Source organism: Triplophysa dalaica, chromosome 19 (genome assembly GCF_015846415.1).
Source record: "Triplophysa dalaica isolate WHDGS20190420 chromosome 19, ASM1584641v1, whole genome shotgun sequence".
NCBI classification, from domain to species: Eukaryota; Metazoa; Chordata; class Actinopteri; order Cypriniformes; family Nemacheilidae; genus Triplophysa; species Triplophysa dalaica.
Genome location: NC_079560.1, coordinates 3,664,971 through 3,692,490, shown reverse-complemented (window position 1 = coordinate 3,692,490; position 27,520 = coordinate 3,664,971). Strand labels below are relative to the sequence as shown.

Genomic DNA, 27,520 nt, shown 5'->3' with positions numbered 1-27,520 from the left:
GTTGTGAAAGGTAGCCCACCCACTTAACCCTCAGAGATGTTGCTGTATATCTCAACGGTGTTTGAGCTCCGATTAAACCGAAACAAATGTATGTTTAGATTGAATTTCTACCTCACAGAACAAACAATAAACACAGAGATATAATATTTTGGAGATCTGGAGTTCCCTCAGGTCTCACATGTGAATGCATTATGTTCTCATCCTCACATCTGACCACAGTTCAGAATTCACAACGAGTCTGCTCTTACTTTACTGTAAGTCAGGTATAATGTTTTCGCCCACAAATTCTAAACTAAAATCATTTTCTGTTTGATTTCTGAAGCAGGTCTCGAGAAAGACTGATGAAACATTATAATACAATCGGTGCACAGTCAGGATACATACAGAGTATCCATATCTGTATTCCCAGATATTCCTGAGCATCTCTTTTGGGAAAATAATACATTGGTCTGAATGTAGGTAATGGAAAGTTGAATTTAATCGCATTTTTGAACTGCTGCAGTCTGGTTGTGTCTCTCTCCAGGTACGCCAGACGCCGAACCCCATTCCATTTCCCAAACGTCTGCTGTTACGAGCATTTATAATATTACTGCCAGTAATTAGGTTTAGTCTTCTCAGCTTGAGTGGCACACAACACATTTCAGCAAATAGAGAAACACATTCGCCATTGAAGCAATACGTGACCTCTCAAAACGGACGGATGGATGTTGCCCTTTTCAGAATTAGATTTAGATTGAAACTCTTGGCAGTCTAGCTGTTTTTCCACCTGCGTTATGTTAAATGAGAATGTAATGATTTTCAGCAGAGATGTGTGGATGCTTAAGTGGCAAGTATTTGCATTTAAAGTTCTCGGTTGGAAATGTTTCTTTAAATTGATTTCGAGAGGCAATATTTATGATGTCTATAATTGAACGACGATAATTAACTTCTCAAGAGACTCCTGGAAGTAGGCTGTGTTTGAATGCCTTGCTCAAGGGCACGGCGGTGATATTCATGGATTATGTCGAGTTTGAACCTAAAACCTTTTAGTCAAGATTGTTATGCGTTCCATAAACTCATTTATTTTTTCAAAATTAACTAATATTGTTAATTGTTGTTTGAGTTTACAATTCTTTTTTAATAAGTTTGGTGCTTTTCCAATCATTTAAAGTCGACACAAATGCAAACCTGACCGTGTTTTTTTAATATCATCCAATTTTCTAAAGAATAATCTTTATTCACAATCTCTTAAAAATACACTTAATTAATTTGGATCGATACCATGTTTTATACTGTACCTTACTGTGTTTATGGGTTGTTGACAAGTAAACCGCACATACAGTATGGTGTGACTTAAAAAATGTAGTAAAACAAACTGACAATGAAGATCAATCTGCCTTATGCTGTTTTATATTAAAACTAATATTAATGATAATAAAAATAATTATTATTCATATATTCAATATTATTAACACTTTGTTATCTACATTTTTGCTGTCACACCAAACGACACATGGTATATTTGTACCTTTTCCTTTAACTCATTTCTCGTTCATTTTTTATTAATGTCTTATGTTTAAGGTATTATAAATCAGTACTTAACTAAAGGTCATGTACATTTCTAAGTATACTTTATGTAATAAGGATCGCCCATCAATTTAAGGATCAATGTACAAGCAGTGTTGGCTTGCTCAACGGTAGACTGCATTTATTTATTAATAAGATATTATTTATTAGAATGATCTAGCTTGTTCTATAAACACCATGCACTGTGCTGTGTTTTAACTTATCTGTTTTTCCTGTTTGCCCCTGTAAACCTGCTTTGGAACAATGCAAATTATGAAAAGCGCTATATGAATAAACTTGAATTGAAGTAGTATACTTGTACAAGTGAGCTATTTCCGTACTTTCTAGTTCCGAAAACATTGACAAAAATATTCTATTCTAAACCAAAATGTCTGTTAATTTTATTCTAATTTTGCATTTTCTTTCGTCTTCTGACATTTCTTCTGACCTTCTGACAAACATAGCTGCACATATTTCACCTGAACGTCGCCGTACTCGCTGTAGCAACACTCGCTGCAGGCAAAAACCTGTGTATTTAAAAACATAAAGACTGAAAGATCGACCAGTAAGTGTGAAAAAGTGCTTCAAGACAGACAGGAGCCACTAAAGATGAAGAAACGAGGGCCCCGACTGAGAGAAGTCAAGGTTAAATGTTCAAACATTCACCTAATGTGCCCATTACATAGCAAATGGCTTTCCTTAATTAATTCCAAGGGCCTTAAAACCAAAGCACCGGGTCGCCCTCTGGTTGTTTTATCTCCTCCCGTTCTCTTTAGTCATCCTCCATCAATCTCCTCTGGAGGATAAACAGAAGCAGAGAGCTTCTCTGATCCGTCGTGGAACTGGATTTTGTGTCTCTTAGGAGGATTCCCACATGCCGATAGCTCTATGTATGGACGTTTCTGAGAAACTAACTTGATTTTGGCACCACAGGGACTGAAATCTAATTAAAGATAAATACGGGTGACATAACAAATCATTTTTTCACTTTGTTCTGATTTTTTCTTTTATGCAGGGAGGGAAATTCCTGAGATTATATTAGGCTAACCTCTGATTCATGATGCAGCGCCGCAGCGATCTGAGACGATTTGATATCTCATTTCCTCTTCTCACATTTTTTGTGTGTGTTCAGATCACCCAGAATGCTTTGTGTGATTGTGGTTTTTCTCGTGTTGTGTTTTTCGAACACAGGGCAACATATTCTTCCATAGATTTTTGTTCCTTACAATTTGATAATGCATCATTCCATGTTTTCCACACGGCACGCCTCTGGGGGCAACGAAAATGCTTGTAATTGAAAGCTTCTCGTCTCAGACAACCCACCCTCGAGCCACCCGTTCTAAAAGCGGTCCCAAACAGGAACTGCTGCCCACATCAACCAGTGACCGACCTCATTGTGGGTTAAAAACACTGCTATCTTCATGAGCACCGCAAATTCTCCTTATATGTTTCTGCCCTTTAAGACGCTTGAGTTTACCTTCATCAGAAACTTGCTGTCAGCAGTAAGCTCCTATAAAGGTTTATGATGTTTCGACATAGGCAAGTCATTGCACCGCATGCAGTGATTTTAAAACCCTGAGGAGACAGAGGTCATTGTGTAATGATGGTCAGATGTGGCTGTTTTATACTTACTTTACCTTTCACAAAGATTATATTACCATGACAGGCACCACTTATGTGCAGGAACCCTACAATCTGAACCAAGTGTTTTATAAGGTCTTGTTTAGCCGGGCTTATATCATAGTAAACGTGTCTTAATGGTAGAAAGACTCCGAGAAGTCTAGAAAAAGAGAACTGGCCTGTGGCATTTTTGGATGAAATGTGTTTATGATGTCTTTTAGAAGAACCAAAGAAATGCGAAACAAGAACGTTCTGCTTAGTTACAGTATAAGTGCTGCTTTATGCAGAACAAGTGTTAAAATGAAGAGCTTACCTGACGTTTATGTATATTTTAAGTATACTTTATGTAGTATGGATACGTTACTAATATCAGTATACAAATAGTATGCTTGTAAGTGTTTTAATACTACTTTTGCTTAAATTGGTCCACTATTAAGTTCATAAAAGTAAACTATGTTGTATAGTTTATGTGTAGAAGTAATAAGCTTCACAACTAGTATACAACAAAGTTTTATTTTTGTATTGCAACTAAACTACATGTGAACATGTACGTTTGATGAAGTTCAATACCTGTAGCACATTTTTTTGCACAAGTTTGCTCTAAGTAAGTTACTAAATTAGTTTTATACAAATTTTTAAAAAGTATAGTTTATTACTGCAAGTATAATTGAATATATAGATTGTATAAAAGCATCTGCCAAATGCACAAATAAAGTGCATAAAATTGGAAAAAATCCTAGACCTCCATACAGTAGATAAGGAGCTTACCTAGGGCCCTGCTAACATTGTCACGTATACCAATCCCAAGTGTAGAGATTTTAATGTATCAGCTACTATGTAAAGTATCATAATGTCTGAATTATAAACGTTCTCTGTATCTGGGGACGTCATGTGCCGGACACTGGATACTGAGCATGTGGGCAGATATTTGATAAGAATGAAACTGAGCTATCTCTTCTTCTCTCTCCCCCACTAAAACATGCCATTTTAAGCTCCTGTGTCACAGATATGAGATACTACACCACAAAGGCGTCTAGTTTAGACCTCAAAAGTTGTTCCCCCGAATACCGTAAATGAGCTCTACAGAATGATACCAATATTGTAAATACAGGTGAAAAAATTGCCTAGCATGTTTTAGGAATGTTGACTGTGTGGGACTGTCAGTCATGCAGGATTTTCTCAAAACGTGTTTCATATTTAACCAATCAGAGAAGAGAACACAATATGTTATTTTATTGTATGTATACTGTACTTGTATGTATCTTAAATAGATAGTTCACCAAAAAAATTAATTATTCATTATTAACTCGTCCCCGTCTGCGATGGGTTGGCACTCCATCCAGGGTGTATCCTGCCTTGATGCCCGATGACTCCTGAGATAGGCACAGGCTCCCCGTGACACGAGGTAGTTCGGATAAGCGGTAGAAAATGGAATGGAATGGAACTCGTCCCCGTATCGTTTCACATTACTTTCTTCTGCAGAACTCGAAGAAGATGTTTGAAGAATGTTGGCGACCAAACAGTTTGGGACCTCATTGACTTCCATTGTATAGACACAAACATCATTCTTAAAATATCTTATTTTGTGTTCTGCGGAAGATCAGAAGTCATATAGAGGTTTTAAAAACATGAGGAATAAATGATGGCAGAATATTTTTAGGTGATTTATCCCTTTAAAATTACAGATTTCTTTCATTTAATTGAATACAGTCCATAAATTATTGCATTATACTTCCTAATTTATTTATTCTTATATATTGTAAATATCTTCAGTTGGCATGAAACATTTCTTTGTTTTATATAAAACCAAATGCATTTTCTTTGCTCCTACAATTGGTAATGTGCTCAAGATCTTTTTTTCGATTGAGATTTATTCCTCAGCTGTCTTGCGTCCCTCAACAGTTTGTGTCTCACCGTTTTGTTTCTGTCTTGTTTTATTTTTTGGCTGCTCTAGGGAACCATTTCTCTACCTGGAAACAGAGTCACGGAACATCCCAGCAGTGGGGACGAAGGTGGAAAGTTCCTCTTTGAAGTCTTCGCAGGTAAGAGAAAATGTTTTTACGACTTCTGTTTCTACATTAAGCCCATGCTTTGGCTTTCACGAGAGGACCGCGGTGCACTCATTCGTGGAGGAGAGGTCTTCAAACACATCAATCAGCGATAATGAGAACAGACTGTGGGCATCTCAATACCGCTGAATTTTGCCTCTTAAAATCACGGAAGTGGTGATCTAAATGTATGAAGCAAATGGATCATTTACTCACCCTGATGTCATTCCAAACTTGCATGATATTTTTCTTCTGCAGGACACATAAGAAGATATTTTGAAGAACGTTGGAAACCAAACAGCATTGACCCCCATTGACTTCCACTGTATGGACACAAAACCACTAATACATTTCTCAAAATATCTTCTTTTGTGTTCCACATAATGAAGAGTCACATACAGGTTTTACATGATGTCTTTTTGGCAAACTCTTCCTTTAATCTATCTGAAATATATTTATTCTTTCTTTTAATATCTTCTTGCATTGGTACCGTATTAAAAGGCCTTCAGGGATGCTCCCGGTTGAAAAACCTGTTGCTAGACTGTTGTTGTAAACACTCCCACGGATGTTTTTTCATTGAAGTTTGTGGGTTATTAGTTTTTCGTAGATTCACCACCGGCTGTCATTTGTATATCGCATCGCTTTGTGATGTAGACGTGTTTAGAAATGGTTGAGATAAACACAGATGTCTCTCTCTTTTGCAGTGGCTGTTGAATAATTAAGGACATACAAGTGCATTAAAGGTCAACAAAACTGGAGTGCTACTTCCTGTTTAGCTCTGGCACGACTCTGACAGTGTATACAATCGAAACAAACCACTGACAGAAAGACTAACATCTGAAAGATATCTGTGATGTCACCACACACCCTACTGTTTTTTAATTTGTTTTTATATACCGTTTATTATATTATCTTAAAGAGAGGGTTCACACCAAAATAAATCGTTTTTTATTATTTACTCACCCTTATGTCATTCCAAACCTGTATGACTTTCTTCTGAAGAACACAAAAGAAGACATTTTGACGAATGTTGGAGCAAACAACAGTGACTCTCATTGACACAAAACCGCTGAGACATTTCTCAAAATATCTTCTTTTGTCTTCCACAGAAGAAAGCGTCATATACAAATATTTCGAAGGCATAAGGGGGTAAATGCTACAGAATATTTTGGGTGAACTACCCCTTTAAAATACTTTGGAATCATTTAGTATAGTTTTATTCCAGTGGTCATAAACATCACCATGACTCAGGGATGGAGTATTGTGAAACATCGATTTTTTCTGAGTCAAGATTCACATCTTAAATAGGAAACTTGAAGGATGGGTTGTTTTCCCAGCGGTTAGACTGTTGGTGAGAAAGAGCAGTTGAAAACATCTTATCAGAGACAGACTGAGATAACCGAGGGACTCTCAGGTGGGTCTGCATGAACACACGACTGCAGTCTGATCTGCCTGTCCTAGCATGACAGCACACACTGTGATAACAATTATCTTGACAACATTATATTTCTCTTTCCATTCTCTCCCAGCCTCCTTTTTACCGTGAGTAGTTGAAGCTTAAGGTGTATTACTTGCACCTCTGTTGGAAGGGAAAATATCTCAATCGTTTCTTGAGTAAATAGTGATTATGTGTGGGTTTTCTTAAGGGCTGTGGTGATCTCACGTCTCCCCGAGTTTCCCCAACTGAATTTTATATGTCAGTTCTCTTTATTTAAGTGTACTGTTGGCTCGTTTGTGTCTGGTTGGTGTTGTTAGTGACAAATGGGTACCATAGATATGTGTACTGCATTCGTCTGCTCTTCAAACATTAGCGTGTCCGCCATCTTGGAACAGTCAGCATTTCATTTTCTGTCATCACTCACTGCAAAGAGCAATGTTTTCAGATTCCACAGCATTGCACGGCCTCCAGTTATAAAAACGATGAGATTTAGATCCCAAAAACATGAGATAACGCAGCCTGATCTCACAAGAATTTGTTACTATTTTAGAAGGTGGTTTGTGAATTCGTACATTGTGAATCATACAAAAACGCATGATTACTAGAAAAAAAGCAATACTGAAGCTCCATCACTAATCCTAACATCACTGGTGAGAAAGCAAATCTTACTAAAATGTAAAAACGAAACCATTCGAATTCATATAAATTAGTAGTTTTTTTAAGGTAAGATTGTGTTTGATGATCTTTCATGTTTGATACGCAACTATGGTGACATTTCAACGTCTTGTGTTAATTTAGCAATTCGATTTTTTTGTGTCCACACAACAGCATGCAAAATTTCTAAACTGTTCATTTGTATAACTACCTTAAAGTCAACTTGTGCTTGACTGTTCACGGAACTTAGAAACAGCCGCTAGTGTAGCATCTAAGTTCGTATGATGTCAACCTTGACATTTAACTTATCTGAATTTTATCATCCATGATGTCAGCTGTGTTTTTGGAAGGCAAGCGAGCACAATACACTTTTGTCTCGCAGATTTTGCTAATTTGTAGAGGTCAAAAATCTTTTCAGGTGCTTGATAAGTTTGACTCGGTGTCATGGCATTTACATGAATAGAGGCTTTTTACAAAGTAGATTAATATAAAACACATCATTGGCTGTTGACCCTGTCAGCTTTATCTACTAATAACTGACTCTTAAATGCCATGTCGACTGTGTCACCAATATAATTATCACTACCACAAATGAGTTCCCATAATGCACCTGTGATTTGTGTCCACATATTTTTTGTTTCCTCTTTCGTATATCACCGTCAGAAAGCTGCACGAGCGTGAACACCATGCCAACAAACAGGGATTTATTGCACATTTTCAGTCCAAATTCTGGTAGACTGTGAAAAAACCGACGGCGTTGTTCAGCACATCATTCTCATTAGTCTTACGTGATGGCATTTACGAGTGAATCGTGCACTTTTCCATTGCGTTTCATCATCTTTATGCTAATTATTCAGTTTTGCGTCTCACCAGTCTTTATTTCACAATGCTGCATTAGCTATGAAATCACTTGTCCTTGAAAAAGGCTTTTTGGAGGTAATGCTGTAAAAGTCTGTTCCTGAAACGAGGTTGTAAAAGTGCATTTAATTTCCTCTCATCTTTCATAAATACAAATGGGAGTGTTTTGTTTGGGGATGACACGGACTGAATTTTAATGTCACGACGGGATGAAAGGTCTTTCTCATTTAATGTTGAACCTTGAAAACATTGCTGCTTGTATCTTGATAACCGAAAGCTTAAATATGTTTTATTTCAGCATGCAACATCTGAATTACCCATTTGTGCTTGATTGTCTTCTGGCAGATTGTAAATCGTGAATCCCATCGATTGTCATAGAAGAGACCTCATAGAAAGAGGGAAACGACTCACTGACTAACAACCAGACGGCAACAAACAGTTTGGCTCCATAGAAACTGTAATTTTGCTAGCAAGCATCACTCAGTTTATTTAAATCTAAGATCTTTATATAGTTTTTAATGTGGTTCTTCCCAAAGGTGTTGGCTAAACGCCTCCATCTGTTAGTACTTTAGTGAGAGAAGAGTCAGCTAAATAAAGTCATTCAACACCTCTGAAACTCACTAATTCTGGAAGATAAGAGGCGGAGAATGAATCCATGTTGAGATGGACGTAAATATATCTTTCAGTCAGGACTAAATGATAATTTGCAACTGTTCCTGTAGCTCGACTGGTAAAAACACATGCAGCAATCGACATCGCCTCCTTCCATTCTATATTGTAGGTCAAAATAAGTATAGAAGTAGAAGTATAGCAGTCATGAATAGTATGTCCGAAACCTCAGAATGCAAAAAACAGTAGTCAAGAAATACTCAGAGATTTGTGAGTGTGGATCGGATGGACACTTTTCTATCCCATGATGCCACGGGAGCTGAGCAACGGTCCAATTTCAAGAATAGTGGAAAACTTTTAGGAGGACGTCCGTTTTAATGTACGTGCCAATAAATGAATTTCTCGTAACTAAATTATGTTTTTATCACGCACACGTATAGGTTGTTGTTAATACGTCATTGGTCAAAGAGCATATGGGTCACATGACCATAATACATGCTGAAATGTTTTCATACTACTCCCAGTAATACTCTCTAGATCGTACTGTTTTAACGGCCGATAGGTTCACTACATACTGTCACAGTTTGCGATTTTTGGACACAACAATAATGTACACATGGAAAACCAAAAACTTGTATTTAATGTATTTGATGTTGCTTTGGATAAAATTGTCTGCCAAACGCATAAATGTAAAAGTTACTTTTCACAATATAGTGTAGTTTTAGCATTTCTTTCCAATTTCCCGGTGTTCTTTCTTTGGATTTGAGAGAAGCCAGAGTAAAAATATTTTCCTTCTATAGGCACAATGGAAATTTAATTAATTATTCATCTTTAAACGTTTATTTCGTTTTTTATTGCTCCTTCTGTTGCAGCAAACTGCTCGTATGTTTTTTTTTATCATGCAGAAAAAAATTCTGTCGTAATACTGTGAAAATTGACTTTGGTGGCCTCTGATCAGCAGTTAAATATTAAATATTGACATTACAGGGCGTGACAATAGCATGATAATAACAGCAGAATCTTCTTGAGAAACAAAACAGACACATCATGAGGATCCAAACCAATGGTCCCTGTCTCGTGAACTTATAAATCAACTCTATACCTGGACTACTGTTTATTCACTGATCATTTATTTATCTGCTTGTAGTTTATATATGGCTGACTGACATCCCAATAAACCAGTTTAATACTCACCTACTGGTTGGGCAAAAGCCTACTGGAGAGACCAACGGATGCCGGATTCATGTCTCAATGCTTTGTGGGTTGATATCTCTGGAATTGTTGTGGATGGAGATGAGTTTGGTCAGTGTGTGTGGTCAATGTTAGGCCATGAAAGTAGAAACGTCTTTTGTTTCATGGACATGAGTGGGAGTAAAATCAATCCAGAGGAGCCAGAAATCTAAATCTGTGTGGTTTCACTACAGAGAACACCTGCAGAATGAGATAGAGACAACACCCTTTTTCTCTTTCAAAACATAAATTATATCTATTTTTTTTAAATTTGCTAACCAAAAACCATCCTTATTCACTTCTGTATGGACCCAAATCCAATACAAGTCAATGAGGACCAACAGTTTTGTTTTCAACATTCTTCAAAATATATTATTTTGTGTTTTGCATAAGAATGAAAGTCATATGAAAAGAGGGTTGAGTTATGACGACTGAATTTTCATTTTGAGGTGAAAACTCCTTTAATTCTGTGTTTTGGAGAATTTTTATGAAAAAAAGAGGTTTCTCACCCCTCTTTTATTTACTCGCTGACTTTTCTTTCTTTTTTCTTTTCCTTTCTTCGTCGTTTCGTTTTTAATGTCTTTTCTCACCCTGCTGTCTCTTTCTCTCTTTATTTCTTTCCTGTTTTCTTTCCCTCATTATTTCTCTACATTTATCTGGCCTATATCAATGAGAGTCTAATGGAGCTCGCTGCTGAGTCTCCCGCGGCAAACCATTATTCTCACTTTTACTGTGATTTAATTACAGCACAAATCATCTCTCACTCTTTTTCATTTTCTCTCTCTCCACCCCTCTCACTCTCTTTCTGTCTCCCTTTCATCTTTCTTCTGCTTTATATTCATTCACAAGCACAGGCTCGTACGGGCTGCCCACTGAAACCGCAGGACACTGGGTCATTACTGCAGCACCAGGACCACTAACTACCAAATATATCAAAGTGAAAAGTTAGAGGAAGCAATGGAATCAGTTTGACTTACATTTTCCATTCTTACACTTGCCAGATACATTTATCCAAAGTAACCAAAAAGCCATTCAAAGCCATTGTGTTTATTAAGTTATTAAAAAAACTATGGGTGGGTCTTTGAAGTTCTTCCAGAGGAGTTTTGATGTCCTCCTCTCGCTGGCTCTCATGACATGAACCCGTGTAGAATTACAGGCGCAGTTAATCAGGGTTTTAATTGGACGGCTCCCGTCAGGAGGCCTTGGGCTTGACTGAGAAATCCTGAGCTTTTGTCTGAAGGTCACAGCTCTTCTGTTTGCGATGAGTATTTACGGCGTTGTTGCTGTCTGCATCTCTTCTTGTTTTGTGCTCTCGTTTACCTCCGACTGTTCAGATGTTTTTCGTGTGCTTGATCTGCGATCTCAATTTTACATATTGGTTCAGCTTCCCACCAGGATGGTTGTATTATAGCCGGAATAACAAACAAGCCCAATTAAGTCAATGTTGTCCGCTTTGGATATGACTCACCAGAACTGGCTCCAGTTTTCAATAAAAGTGCTTGCAAGGCTTTGCAGTTATTTTCAGATATGTATGTTTTGTTTGCAATTTAGGGATCAAATGAACTAATATCACGTCATTTTATTTTATTGTTTATTTTAATTTAAGTTAATTTTAAATGTAGTTTGCAATGAGCATTGAACAAGTTTATTGGTTCCTAAAAAAGTATTTTTTGTTGTTGGACTGCAAGGTATACATCAACAACTCTTTCAAATGAAGAGTTTAAGAAATTAAGACGTACGTGTTTTTTCATGACAATGTAAAAAGCTGCAAAGAAACCTTTATTTCTACCAGTTAAGGCTTTGTTTGTGGAGCACCCAATAAAAGCTGTTGCGTTCCACGACTCCAAACGTATTCATTCTTAATCCGTCATGCCTCTCAGGGGTAACCTAAGCCTTTGGCTCAGGCAGGTGAGGGAAAGAGAGAGCTATAGAAGTAAATCTACTGTGTTATCATGCAATGTCACTCTGACCGCTCCTTGCATATCTTGCATGCTTTCAGAAATGCGATCCCCACGGGCACCTCACCACAGACTGTACATTTATAATAAAGAAGGTGAAAGGTCAGACCCAGCACAACGTAGCTGATATTTCTGTCTTTTGTGTTCATGAGAAGATACCGTGATATGATATTTGTTCATACAGTGGACAGTTGTCCACATTTTTAAGACACACTTTAAAATTTCATCTTATGAGGCAATAAGTCAAAGACAGTTTACGACAAACTGTTAAACAATGAATCCACTGTTCAAATGAAGATGTTTTTTGGACACTGTCTGCATGGTTTTCAAAGGTTTTGTTTTGTTCTGTTCATAGTTGAAGGGGATAACACTTCACTCAAAATTAGCATTCATTTATCATTTGCTCACCCTCTTCTCATTCCAAACCTATATGACTTTTTTCTTCTGCAGAAAACAAAAGAAGATATTTTGAAGAACGCTGGTAACCAAAGAACATTGACTTCCATTGTATGAGCACAAAACCACTGAGACATTTCTAAAAATGTCTACTTTTGTGTTTTACAGAAGAAACAGTTGAGACCAGTTGGTTTACAGTAGTTGCAAACATGGCTCAGAAAAGTTAATTCCAACATCATTTGTTTGCAGTTGCCTCTTTGGTGTGTGTTTTGCTCTCTAATGCAATATTCATACATTTTTAAGTGTCAGCTTAAGTGTTTGAAGAAATTCAACTTTTTATTAATGTGGGTTTGTGTCATAAGCTTTCCATTCCCAAGCATCATTGAAGCTTTTAAAGAAACCTTTCAAAATCATACAGAAAGAGAAGAATATTTCTCAGCTAAACATTGAAAAGGAAAGCACCTGTACAGTGGGTGAATGTTTTATTGCTTTAGTTGAAACGTAGCCTCGCACGCTGGGCTTGTAGGTTTTATTCACAGGGGCATGAAGAGCATGTCGTGAAAGCTTTGCATCATAGCCTTTGACCCCCGTTTCGTCATCACTATGGCAACAAGATGACATGGTACCTAATTAATAGAAAGACACGCAGGGCAAAAACAAACACAGCAGGATGTGATCATTCAGGTCTGTATGAAAAATGATGGTGACCATCATGCGTCTTTAGTATAGTGGATTCTTATATTCTTTCATTTGCTTTGCCCCAAAGCCTGAATATATAATTACTTATTTGATATATATGATATAAAGTTTTTTCTTTAAAATGCACCTGTTACAAAAATTGCTGAGACCTTGTGCTTCTTTCAACACTTGCATATTTGTTGGGTAGAAATAATGTACATTCTTATGTATATATTTCTTAAAACGATTTAGTCTTTTTTGCTTTTTTTGTTTTTCCAACATGCCCTAATAAGCAATCAAATGGATGAATGAGCCACAGTCAAAACCACAGACTCCAGGTGGATATTTGCTTTTACACAAACACCCACATTTATCTTCATTCTACACCACATACTTAAAAAGAATTATGTTATAGAATGTATTCTGTATAGAATTTTCATATTCATTATTTATACAAAGTACAGTCTTATCATTGATAAGTTTTTTATCTGGAATATTTATCTGGATCAGTGGTGAGTCACGGATCTTGCTGTCACGCACACTGGTCTTTTTTAAGATGGGTTTCTTTTCTCTTTCTAAAAGATAGTTTCGATTCGTACAGGACAAAGCATGGGTTAAAGATCGCTACAAATGTCCAAAGCGTTTGTTTTGAAGCCTTGGACAGTAAGTACCATACACTGAAAACTTCTGTGACCTTCAAATTCGGGGTGTAGCTGTGTTTGGTGAAAAAGACCTTCTGGATATTTCACAGCAGTGAAAGGGAATCTCTGCGTGTTTCTAAAGTTATAAATTAATGCCTTGTCTTTAAATGGCATTTTTGTCCCTTTTGAGCAGATGGAAAATAGACCAAGATGTCCCGGGCAATAAAAGAGCCCAAAGAGATCCAGCACGAATATCGAACGAACCCTTTCCAGAATGCTAAATCTGTCCTGCAGAACTGAAGCAGACATTGCGATATGACAAAGCTCTCCATTGTCGTGAGCGGGCAGACTGGCCCGTGTCCAGGTGTGTGTGCGGACAGCTAAAGATGGTGTGAGGGAGTTCATTATGGGTGTGAAACAACCCAAGACACATTCACATTGCGTGACCTGTATTCATTTGTCTGTTTACACACTCAACAGTTGGATGTTGAAAAGCATTTGGGGGAAGTACAGAGTACAAAGGGCATTAATAAACTCTCAAAACAAGAAAATATTGTAATTCAACTTCCAAGAGCAAGGCTCTTTGGGTGGTTTGTTCTATCGGAATGTGTCCTTTTCATATGGATGGCATCATTATCTGTCTCCCCAGATGGAACGAGTGTGCCGTGACGTAGATGTTTGTTATTGATATTTGTTATGATGGGTTCGCATGTGGGACGTGCCGAAACACGTGCAGGGGATGTTGGGTAGAGTATGCGGTTTGCCCTCCAGACAACATTCTTTCTATGTGTATATACAGGAAAGGGAGTTCAATCAGTTAGAAGGCAGTAAATCAACTTAGGAGAACTTTTAATTACACGTTGGTTCTACCATTCATCGGAGGAAACATGAATTGAAATGCGAGCAATTTCTAAAATTCAGAATATATCCACACGTTGTAACTAACGTTAGGAACTACAGCTCAAAAAACACACTTTTATAGAAAAGAATAAAAACATGTGGTTTCTGCTTTGAAACCATCTGCTTCTCAGTATAGACTTACTTCCATCGTAAGTCCATTATAGCATTTCATGATCTCATAACCCACACGGTTTTTAGGTTTGCGTTAAGAACTTGTTTTCTCGCTTTCTTTCAAAACCGCAGACACACACGAAGGTGTAACACATCTCTCCCTTTCTTGTAAAGCAGAATTGGTTTCAATTAACATACTGTAAATTGACCGAAACCTATTCGACTGCATGACTCACTCATAAGCTGTGAATTCTCTGAAACCCCACTGAGAGCAAAGCAACAATGATTTGTTGAATACAGAAGGTGAATATATGAGATATTAGATCCTGAGGACTTCTTTTTGATTAGTTGTTGCTGTCTGCTGCTCACTTAAAAGGATATACAGAATACACATGCAAGATATGTTTTATTAGTATTGATTTATATATAGTATGAAAGAAATCTAGTCCTGTTTTGTTTAAATTATAAAATAAATGAAAATGGGTTGACTGGGACTAGCCTAAATCTAGTCTGTGAAACCGTGCATAAACGTTTTATTGTTTTAAAACATATCTCTCACTTAAAGTTTAATATAAACTTTGCTAGTGTCTCACATCAGTTGTGCCTGTCTGATAACTCAGTTTGTGACAGCAACAAATCAATGCCTTATTTTTCTGAGCAGAGGACTCTGCTGCCCCCACGTGGTCGATCGCTTATTTACATAAATATTGTCAGAATAAATCAACACAGTGTGTTTTATATATTTATTTGACATTTAAAGTGCTTGCCATACACTCACATCAATTCGGGTCGAGCAGTGTTTTTTAACAGATCAATAATTGATCATATCCATAGTAAAAACACAGTTTATTTTCTAGTGACACATAAAACACTCAACACATCACACTTTTTGTAAGACATCATTCATAGAATAGTTGCAAAAACGGCCATTTTTGAGAGCCGCGACAGTAAGTGAGCGTTTTCAATTTATTTCTACGGAAGCCGAATGTGACGTTACGTTGTGGAGACGTGCGTTATTCTCCGGATATTCCCGGTAAGACTCCCTCTATGCACATATTGACAGATGTTGTACAGGTGGGGAGGAGAATCCAAGTTAAATAAGACATTTGTAAATGCGAACGTAATTCGACTGAACCAATAAATTCACGTTGACACTAACATTGTGCGTTTTGTAACGTTACATACGTTACAGGTGGTTGCGGCCATTACTTCTTTGCCTGTGAGAAATTAGTGAAGTCGATCTGATATTCAAACGTTTGCAAACTTGTCACCTTTTCTAGCAATGATACACGACTGAATGAATTGGTCAACAATGCAAACGTGTTTGTTTGACTTGATGCGACGTTGCACGCGATTATCTGTGAACGACACAAAGTATCGCGAGATCGATTCGAAACCACTGCTCTTGAATTGCTCTCGCGGTACGTCGCTGTCATGCGCTGGTCATTTTGCGCAGCACCGCAAAATCACGTCGAACATACACAGAACGGCTCCATCATATAATGCCCACCTAGGGATGGGGCGGTACTGGAATTTGATGGTATGGTTAGACAAACTTTTACAGTATTGCTGTTGCAGCTTTCAAATGTGTTATTTTAAATGTCTGCGTAAAAACATTGAACTCAATTGATTAGATTTTTAAGCAACAAAACATATCTGGAACAATGTAGGCTACTGTATCTCAGGTTAAATCAGTGCTTCCCAAACCTTTTGAAAGCATGGCACCCCTTTCTTATAAATGCATTTCCAGTAATTAAACTCGCATGCATTCACACATTTATACATAAATAAATTAAATGCAGATGAGCAAACAACAAATTAAGCATAAACAAAATATAGCATAGAACCTGATGGATTCCTGCACCAAACAGCTCATACCTTTGGAAATGTATGAGATAAACCGTGACTTTCCAAACTGCTGTGCCCACCGTTTTGTGTGGTTGCATCGTATTTCAAGCTTGCAGTATAATCACATCATCAGAATTATAGAGTGACTCTACTAAAACTTTACAGATGTCTAAACTAACTTGGGCAACATTACAGTTGTCACGTGATGTAAACACAGTAACTTGAACTTCAGAGACTTCAGAACAAGTCCTAGTCATTATGGCCAGAAGTCATTTTAATATAATTGCAGCAGACTGTTTAACAAGTTTTTATGATTTATCTCTCTGGAGACATTAGCAATAAGATGCACAAATATGATGAGATTTGTCAGGTACACAAAGGAAATTATGAATAATCAGGCTACCACAGAGTATTGGTTTAGAGATTGACATTTGCTGTATTGTTTTCGTGCTGACAGTCATCTTTAATGTAGTCATCATCTTTAAAGACAGAGTTTGGCCAGTTTGTGAATGGGTTGGCTATAGATTAGATGATATTAGTCAGTTTTTGCAAAGGTTTTTTATATGTTATTCTTGTACAAACACATTGGGGGACATTTAAATGACTATATCCTTATTGATGGAAAACCAGGAGCAGAACAATTAAAACATTTTTTGTATGATATAAGAAAGAAAGATGAAATGATGACTACATTTGGGCTGTCCAACATCCCCTGTTTCTAAGGGAAATGGAATATCAGACCACATATGTTACCTAGCAGGTCAGAAAACCCTGACAACCACTTAAGCCAGTCAGAAACTCTATTCACATTTAGACCTCAGTATTTTGATTCGGGAAATAACTTTACATTGAGTGTTCAGTCATTGTGGGAGTCACACCTCATTTATCATTCTCCACCCAAAGGTCAGAAACAGCAAATCTTGATAATGTTCATTGTTCTGATGAACAGAGAGAAGGAGATTTGGAAGAATGCTTATAGCCAGACTGCCCCAGAACTGTTTGCTGTCATACATTCTTCAAAATGACTTCTTTTGTGTTCAACAGAACAAAAAAAAAGATAACGTAAATTTTCGTACTATGGGAGTCAACAAGGGCAAGATCTGTTTGGTTATAAGCATTCTTCCAAATATCTTTCTCTGTGTTCAAAAATAATACTCCTTAAAAGGAGAAACCAAGGGTCAAAGTGGTTGTTGATGTCAGGCCTTGCTCCAAGCAAGTCCTTTATCGCCTGTTTTATCAGCAGTTACTTGATATTTGGAGTCCAGTGTGGCCCCCTTTGTTTGTGTGTCATTATGATATTATTGTGGAATTTTGTGACACTCTTTCTTTAGGTTTCTACTAAAGATGGCAATTTTATTGTAAGGAGAGATCCATCGATTGTCATCTAGTACAAATATTTCTCTCTCACTAATTATTGTACATTTTAATAACTAAACCAATGGCAGGCCTTCCTCTCCATCAGACTTCACTGTATTTAACAACATCATTTAAAGACTTTATACCTCTTATTATTATAGTAAATGCATAGAAGTGTGTTTCGATTTGACCTTCACCAAACACATTTTGTAACCCGTGTGCTCTTTGCGTTAATAATATAACTGCTTTCATCGTGAGGCCAAAAGCTCAGACTTTTATTTAAACTCCCACGAGTCGCCTCGTGCACCTTACAAAATAAATCACACCGTGCTTTGCAGTTCGATTTCTTTCGGCCTGTTACTGCACACTCGCTGGCTTTGGACATTTTCGCTCAATCAGACCGTTATAAATAATTTGCGGAGCAGAATACGAATGGGTTTCTTCTGCACCCGCTGCTGCCCGTTGAAGTTTTTGTGTAATGCAGTTGTATGACTCGGTTCTGTCTCGCAGGCTTTATTTATGGACTCTTCATGTCAGCACGATTCATATTTATCAGTGCATGTTTGAAATTCTGTTTTATATAAATAGAGATGCAGATGCCTCGCTTGAAATGAGTTATAGCTCAGTATGTTGGTATGAAGCAAGGCGGTGGGCAGATTGTGCGTAAATATATGGTCGCACCTTTACAGTGATGGCAGGATAGATGGATGTTTGCATTTCATTAACAAGCTGGATTCTTCTGTAAGCTAGTAGTGAATGTGTTTGCTTTCAAATGAAATAACCTTAGCATTAGTCTGATATTGCTTGCCAGCAGGGCTTCGGCTTAATCTCTCTAAGCTTTTCTTAGCTGTCATTTATTTATGCCAGTCTTTCTTGAGGAACATCACACCTTCTGATTTATAGGAGGATGTGCTTCTTAAATTCATCCATTTCACTCAATACATTTGCTTTGATAATGTAATTGAATGGTGTAATTTATTACCTTTCATGTCTTTTTGCGCCCTTGTAAATCTGCATAGTAAAACGTGTTGTGTTGAAAAATTTCGATTTCCATTATCATAAACTAACTTTAAACATTGAGATAGTGTTCAAATAATAAAAGTACATTTGTAAAATAAATAAGTTCCTCGTGACCTCTAGGACTTTCTTCTTCAGAACACAAAAGAAGATATTTTTGTAATTGTATGAACACAATCTCTTCGGACATTTCTCTGAATATCTCATTTTGGTTTCAAAGAAAAAAGGAGTAATTAACAGGTTTTGTATAACATGATGGTTAATAAATAATGACAAGTTTTGTTTTTCGGTAAACTGTCTCTTTAAGAGTACACAAGAAGGGTCTGGGAGAGAGAGTTTGACTTCAGTGTATTCACTTCAGTTAAAAAAAAAAAAAGAGACGTGGACATTTATTTTACTAAACTCCTGCTGTTCTTATTCTTGCGTTGAATCTGTTTTTCCTGCTCCGTCTCGTCCTCTGAAATGTGCGATCGATGACGATCATTCAATGAATCATGTTTTCACACACCATTCGTTCGCCTCATCCTCTCATTTCTTACACTGTAGCCTGAGGGACCAGAGGAAGACTGTGAATCGTTCATTTAATTCAAGAGCGATTAATCCCTGTCTCTCTCCTCTCATATCGGTCTGCCACAAGCCTCAGGCAGTGGTCATGGCTCCAAGAACTAATATTTCATAAGTCAAAAGTGTCTGCAAGGTTGCTGATAGCAGAATCTCAGACCTTGCCCTGCTGGACCTGATTGGGACCTGTGTAGCTCAGGGACGAAAAGAGGGATTTGAACTTTCTGCTCTGGATCTTTTGAAGACAATTGCACGGTTGCTGTAATGGACAGAATTTAGATTTGTGTGGATACTGAATTGTGTTGTTTTTTATTTCTGTAAAATATCCAGTTTTGTATTTCAAGATCTCATATGGCATGCGGTCGACGCAACCTGTTTATTAGTAAGAAATAAGCAAGAAAAAAAATAATATATATATATATATATAAGGACTGCTTTTGAGGTACGTTTTTGTGAACTTTATGAACCCTGTTGTCATTCAGGATACGATTTAGGTCAAGTAGTCTGGTCTGAGGTCAAGTTTTCATAGGAAACTTTAAGACTTTCGGAGCTCTCACAAGTCACACACTGTAAATACCTATCTGATGGCTGTTGAAGTTCACGGGACTCATGTTGGCAGAGGAAATCAAAATATCAGCGTATTTTCTTCTCATCTACACGTCAGCCATCTTTACGGAGTGTTTTATGATTTCCAGATGTCAGAACCACTAGTTCACCGAATGAACTTGACCTTTGTAATATAGTTTATGTCCAATGGAAACGTAATATAGTTTTAACAACTCTGAATGTAATTTCTTATGCAAGTAAAGTCAATGACATAAAAATGCTTTACATTCAGAGCTGCTATGAAAACAGACTGACTTTAGAGAACAGAATAATGTTTTCGAATAAAGGGTTTTATGTCGGATCAGCATCAGTTGGTAAGCATATAACACTGATGAATATTCATGAGAAAACACCCCTTAATGTTATTTGATATGCTTGAAACAGGATTAATATAGAATGTTTGCTAAGAACGACTTGTGTTTGTTTTTCACAAAATGTCACAAAATTTTGGAGGATCTATTGACAGAATTGAAATATAATATACATAGCTATGTCTTCAGAGGCGTAAAAAGACATAATGAAGCATTTTGTTTTTATTACCTTAGAATGAGCTTTTCTATCTACTTACACGGGCCCCCTACATGGAATTCACCATGTTGCTTCTACAGTAGCCCTAAACGGACAAACTGCTGTACAGAACGCATTTTGTAAATATGTTATCTCTTCGGCAAAGAAGCAGAAATGTGACCACATCTTAGTACTGTGTAAGCCACCTTAGTGCTTCGAAAGGGAGAGATGGAGTGAACTGTTGGTTGTAATTCCCATTTCTCACCACAAGATGCTGCTAAAATCTCCACATTGCTCCTTTAAGTATTTTACCTATAAAATATAAACACTTGATTTTGCTTCTTATACTCTCATGACATGTTTACTCAACCTGTTCTAATAATACTGAGTTGACCCAGGCAAAAAATATGATTGATGCCACCTGAAATTGAAAACAGCAGCCGCAATAACACAAGGGAGGAGCTGATATCCCAGAATGCTTATGTTGTGGGCCGTGTCTTGTGTGCTCGATGTGAAATGGCAAAGAAAAGTGATATGAGAGATTGCCATTCAGCTCTCTCTCACTCACACACACACACACACTCACGGACACATACACACACACACACACGCACGCACGAACACACACACACACACACACACAGATAGTATTTGGTTGTATTTATGGTCTTATCTTTCAACTCATGCCACGAAATAGAGATTGTATAGGGATATGCTGTCACCACCTGTCACAGCAACCACATGTAGACAGTGACTATAGTGTAAAAATACTGTAAAATAGTGTAGTATCATTCAATTAGTTTTTTTTCAGCTGACTTAATATTTATTTAGTGTAGAAATGAATCCCCCATACAGTCAATACAGTGGTGTGCCGTCTGCATATGCCCTCCTTATATTCACAATAAGTCCATGCATGATGAACTATGTTTGTGTTTCAAATTTCTACTGTTTGGCCAGAAATACACAAGTCAGACATCACAGCATATATTTGAGAGATTTAAAAACTTGTAGTGTGTGTGCGTCTGTATTTACCTCATAAGATACTTAATTAAGTTTTTGTCCTTAAGTTAATGTATACGTGTGTATCTTAGCAGGGGAACAGAAACCAAAGACAGAACCGGATACAGACACTTAGATAACATGGTAACGGTAGGGTGGTCTGGCTGTCATAGCAAACTTCCAGTCTCTCTGCATACTTGCACATACTGCCAGCCGAGATCAGGTTAAGATTTACATTGAACCTTTCATGTCTATAGTCTGTGTGTAAGTGAAGACTGTGTTGACACTGTCGGGAACATTCTAGACCCGTTTCGCACCCCATACATACCCAACACAGCAGATATAACTTGTATACACATGGCAGTTGCACGTTTTCACAGACTGTCAGCAAACGTAAGGTCAATGTTAAAGCCGTTTTTAGACGGCATGTGTTAGTGACTGTGTCTAACATCTTTATTTGTGTTCCCCAGTAGAAAGAAAAAACAGCCTTGCTTTTAATGCAGATTAAATTTAAAAGATTCAGATCTATACAGATTTATCAAGGCGCATTAGGGAGAAGAGGTACTCGAGCAATGAGTTTCCCACAGCCGTATTTCCAGTAGCGGCTCATACTGTATTTATAGAGCCCTGTTAGAGGCCAGGCTGTTTGGCAGAGGGCCCGCTTTTCGATCTACAAATTTACAGGACAGAGCAAGACCCCCAAGAGCCTCAGTGAGTGTGATTTACGAGGCACACTTTCTTTCAGTTGTCTTCCGCTAAATCCCCATATGCACCATTGGACGCTCTTCTAGCCAAGACCCTCTTCTCTTCAGGCTCAACACGCCAGGAACCTCGGCACACGTGAGCCTGGAGAGGAACGGAACGCGGAAATAACCTGAAGGGAAGTTTTGATCCATAAACACAGGACATAATGAGATGTAAGAGACAGTCTGAAATGCAGAGACGATAAGAGCGGATCAGGTTTTTACGGTCTTGTTGGTTAGAGATTCCACACCGGTATGGACTTGAACTGCAATCTAGGTGGGTGGCATGAAAGTGAACCTGCTTGTGGGTCAGTATGACAATAATTGGACAAAATAGAAATAGGAAGGAGAATAAATCAGATGGTTGTTGCTAATGCTCATATTTTGTTTGGAGTTTTCAAGTATTAAACTTTGATATTTTGCATTTGTGTGATATGAACACAATTGATTTTTCTCATTTCTGAGGTTTGTTGAAGAAAGGTTTATTTTTTTAATTAATCAAACTTACCATTTTTTTGCCTGGTGGATAATAATTAAATGCATTGGGAACAATTCCTTTAATTCAGACAGTATATTAAAGGTGCAGTCTGTGAAAACCGCTGCTAGAGGGTGCACAATTAAAACAACATCACTCACATAGCTTGATGATGCTGTGAAGGAGTGTGGAATGATGGGATCTGTTGTCTTCAACTCCACCACTGATGGCCATCAATCAGACGGGAACGAGAAATCATGAGAAATCATTTACCTCATCATTAGCAGATGAGATAAAGTTTTATAATTGTTAAGAATAATTGTGATCCATAAATAAATGACTGCTCGAAACAAGTTAGATGTAGACACTACTTGACTAGCAATTGGCTAACACTGTTGTCATGTGGTTTCTACGTCAGTAAAGGCGGTAACAAAGGGGATCCCTGATATGACACCATTGGCAGGCGACTGCACAGCCTCATATCACCGTTTAAAATGGCGTTTTTTTATTCTTCACAATTTACAAGTAGTTGGAAATTTTGAGATATTATAAGTACTAAGCTGAACAAAATGTATAACACTAGCTGGTTTTGGGATATTTTCCCTGCAAATTTGTTACAAACTGCACCTTTAATCTAGTTTCGATTATATTTTCGATTTTTATTATATTTTATGTATTTCCATCATAATCATTTGCTGTATTTTTATCATTTGATTTGCTATAAATAATGTCTGTTGCATGATTATATACTTGCTTATATTCTTTAGACATTTTGTGTCTGTCTTTGCTGTCGTCTCTGTGGTGAAGTGCTCCCTTAGAGGAGTTTCAAGCTAATTCAGATGTTTAAAATGGATTGTTCTTGGCTCAGTTCCCTTATCTGTAGTGTACAATCGCTCTTGAATCTAGCACTGACATGGCAACGTTTTAATGTTCTGTAATGCTTTCGTATGCCCTGTACAATATGGCCCTTTAGAATAAATACAAAATGTATTCAGCAGACACACTGTTAGATCTCCATGATTTAGTTGTGCAGTCGATTCATGAACACATTTTTATCCCTTCTTGTGTAACAGCTGTACACAACAGAAAATATTATCCAGTACAAATCAATGACTTCTCCGGTCATACATCTGGAGAATTGTGCATTTTTGCACATGTAATGGAGCCTTTCCAAACCTCTGAAGGTAAATTAAGAAGAACAGTCCAGTGACGGTCTTATTTCCAAGATTTTATTTCACAAGGATGTTATGGGCAATACATCTGGCTCCTGAGAGCTTACAGGCAAACTGTATGTCCAGTAGTCCAATAGTAGTATTGCAAGTATACTGTTTTTCCCATGGTTTCACGGTTGAGCTAGACAGGAGGGTAGACAGACAGTCCTGTTCACATTAGATGAGCAGATGTCACTGTCAGCACCACTCTGAGTTTGCATTGTCCTGCAGTAGATTTATCTCGCATTTCTACTTGTCAAAGTTAGTTAGAGAGAAAGAAAGATATTCCTGTAGAGAGAGAGAGAGAGAGAGAGAGAGAGTAACGGACCAAAGCCTGTCATTGGTTCAGATAAGGTTCAAGCACTTTCCCTGTCAACGATCCTTCTGAGGCTTTCAAGAAAAACATCTTGTATCAAGCATGTTTAGGGGTTTCAGTCACTTTTGAGGACGTCGTCCATCAGCTCCTGAACTCATGACATCTACTTAAGCAATCTCAGTGTGGGAGTTGAAAGCTCTTTAAATTCGCTCTGTGCCAGAAATGGTTTTCCATTTTCCATTAAACAATCCATCCCTAATATTAGTCAATTATGGTTTAAATGATTAATAAATGAATAGGTTAATTATTAAGAGCACTCAAACGGGAACTCCACATAAAGTCCACAAAAAAGCAACAGTTGCAATGCTACAGAAGTTTGGGGTCACTTGACTGAGATGCTTTTATATCCAATGTGACAGTTTTTCCATTAACTTGCATGATTACTGAATGCCTTTGCTTTTAAGGTGATCGATTCAATTATAACAATCGATTAATCCATCATTGATTATTTGTTAACATCACTTCCTCATAGAGATTGTAGGTACTTCAATAAAGGATTATAAAACCCCCATTTAGTCTCTGAAGCTATAAAAAGCTACTTAAAAATACTTAATAAGCAAATCCATATTGTTGTATAATTTTTTAAGTTTTCTCTTTTGATTTTGTTCTATTAAAACCAGTTTTCAGTCTGTTCTTTATACAGACTGTGCATTACTCTGCACTTGACCTTGTATTTAAGCCAATTCTGATCAGAGATTTTTATGGCTGATAACTAAATTGCAGTGCCTAGGGATGGAAACAAGTGCTGTTGTAGAATATGAAGAATGATTTTAAAATGTAAGCATGAATCTTTTCAAAAGTAAGGAGCCTGTAAGGATGCTGTTTCTTCATGTCTTTCGGTAGAGAGAGAGAGCATGTGTGCGTTCAGGATACAGTGAATGAATGTCAAACTGTGATGAAGGCAGATATCCATTGATGTGATGTTCTTCTGTTCTCTCACTTTGACTCTCTTTTATAGCTCTTCTTATTTCTCTTGTCAGGTCCGTGTCCTTAAGTTACAGCGTCTGTAACATCACGCTTCTAAATTCACATTCTGAGTCATAGCCAAAAGTCACAAGGTCGTTTAGAGCCCTTGGCTGCTTCTACAGACGGTGTCATGTCACTTTGGCAAACGAGGCTCATTGGCCTGTGGCCGGGTATGATGAATGATGTAATACGGTAAAGAAGAATCACATTACTTTTATTTTTGGATAAGTGTATTTCTTTATCCCTGTTGATTTAATATCTGAGCTTGCTACAGTGCCTACCCGAAATATTCTAGCACACAACTTTTTAATTTGCGAAACGTTTTTGTTAGTAAATCGGATGAGACTCAAAGACTACAGAACTGTTTGTCAAACAGAGAGTGTGTTGTTGTGTTGCATGCTTTTCATAGAGAGGGGGTCCCGAGTGTGTGCAGACTTGTTTTTGAGATCTCATCGAGAGAGAGTGAGGTAATGACATTACAGGGTGTTCCCTAAAGCCCAAATCTACAACCGTCAGCATTTTCTCACCGGTCCTATCTAAGCCCTATTTTACTGCTGTTCTCAATCCCACAATCCCCTCTGTTTACTCCAGTCTCTGCGTTTTGGCAGTTTGTATGGGCCAGCAGCTTTGCCAGAGCAAACAAGCTCTATCTGGGACGGTGAAGCATACAGAAGCACTCTGGGCTTTCAATATAAACATTCTTATCTGTGTTGTCTGATCGCTTTTGGACCGGACAGGGCATAAGAACTGTCATAATAATCTGATCTGAGCCAGCTGCCTGTCGCTAAGCGAGTTTCAAATAATACCAAGGCATACAAAAGTATGATTTGACAGCATCGTGTTTTTAACCCAGTCTTCTAATCGATAAATAATTGTTTTGGGTTTGAGATTAAAGCTGTCATTGATTATTGAAATTCATCTCAACCTGTGTCTGTCGTCTGACACCTTTTAAAAAAGGGGCATCATGTTTTTTGTCTATAGGAGCTTATTGATTTGAATACACATAATGAAAAAATACAGATTCTTTGCTCAGAGTTTTCAGCTGTCAATGGTATGTGCATTAACATTCAATTTTAACTGCCTCCTGCTGTCATTTTGACATTGATAAATGTTGATAAATGACAAATTACAGATGCTGTGTGTAACATCAACATATGCTACATACGTTCACTGTTGTCTTGCTAGTAATTTTTGAGATATTTGTCTCATATCGATTGAACGTTGTATTTTGGGACCGAGTCGCTACGGCAACTGTCTGGTAGATGGATGTATGTTGTCAGAATGTTGCTCAAGGGCGTAAAGAGGAATTTGCTCTCGGAAATGGAAATGTTCAAGAACGATGCAGAATGAAATGTTTATGATTGTCTGAATAATTATCTCTTTTGATTTAGGACAGTAAGCAACAACACTTGAAAGAAGGACAAAACTTTGAGTAGATTGCAAGAATATAGCCAATTTTGTTTTCGTGAGAAAATGTATTTAAATAAAAGTTAAATATACTATTTTTTTTTTAAATATATACAATTAAATTGATTTAAATTTGCTAGTCAAAGTAATTTTGCTGGGAACAATTTTTTAATTAATTCAAATTTAACAATTTATCTTTTGCAATATATACAGCACATAATCGCATTGGGGCCTGGCAAAACTTTATTGCTTGTTAGTTTTGCACAAGGAAATTTACACTTTTTTGCACAAGGAAAATTACTTTCTATCATGCAGACATTATATACACACACATTATATATAATATATACAGTGAATGTATTATGTATACTAGAATGTGTTTTTAAAAATGTTGTTGTACTGTAAACAAATAGTCATATTTCTATGACATACAGTGTTATATTATGGTTTGGTTCTTTGTCCGATCAGTTCATAATTTATGATGATCCACAGTCAGTCCTGTTTTAGCTTTAGATCTCAGATTTATGGCTCGTGAATGTCATCTCAAGGGATACTGCAGTAACTGACATGCCATGTGCTGTAACAGGTGTTTAATGCGTTATCCTGTAGATTTTTGCTCTGGGTATCATTTAGAAAGTCCCATCTGTTACACAGGGATAATCTTCTTATGCAACAGTAGTCTCATCTGATCTCATAAAAGAGGATAATGCGTTAAGAAAAGCAAGCTAAGTTTTGACTGTGACTTTGAAGTGCACCATTTAA

General features: G+C 37.3%; 1 protein-coding gene across 2 annotated transcripts in view; it reads left to right on the top strand.

The window, feature by feature from the left end:
- The window catches only part of arhgap24 (Rho GTPase activating protein 24), a 71,457-nt gene that overhangs the window by 22,614 nt on the left and 21,323 nt on the right, over positions 1-27,520 (top strand). For both annotated transcript variants that reach the window (XM_056731906.1, XM_056731904.1), the window contains one exon: positions 5,120-5,207. In XM_056731906.1, the coding sequence (XP_056587884.1) occupies positions 5,120-5,207 (88 nt within the window). The remainder of the gene's footprint in view (positions 1-5,119; positions 5,208-27,520) is intronic.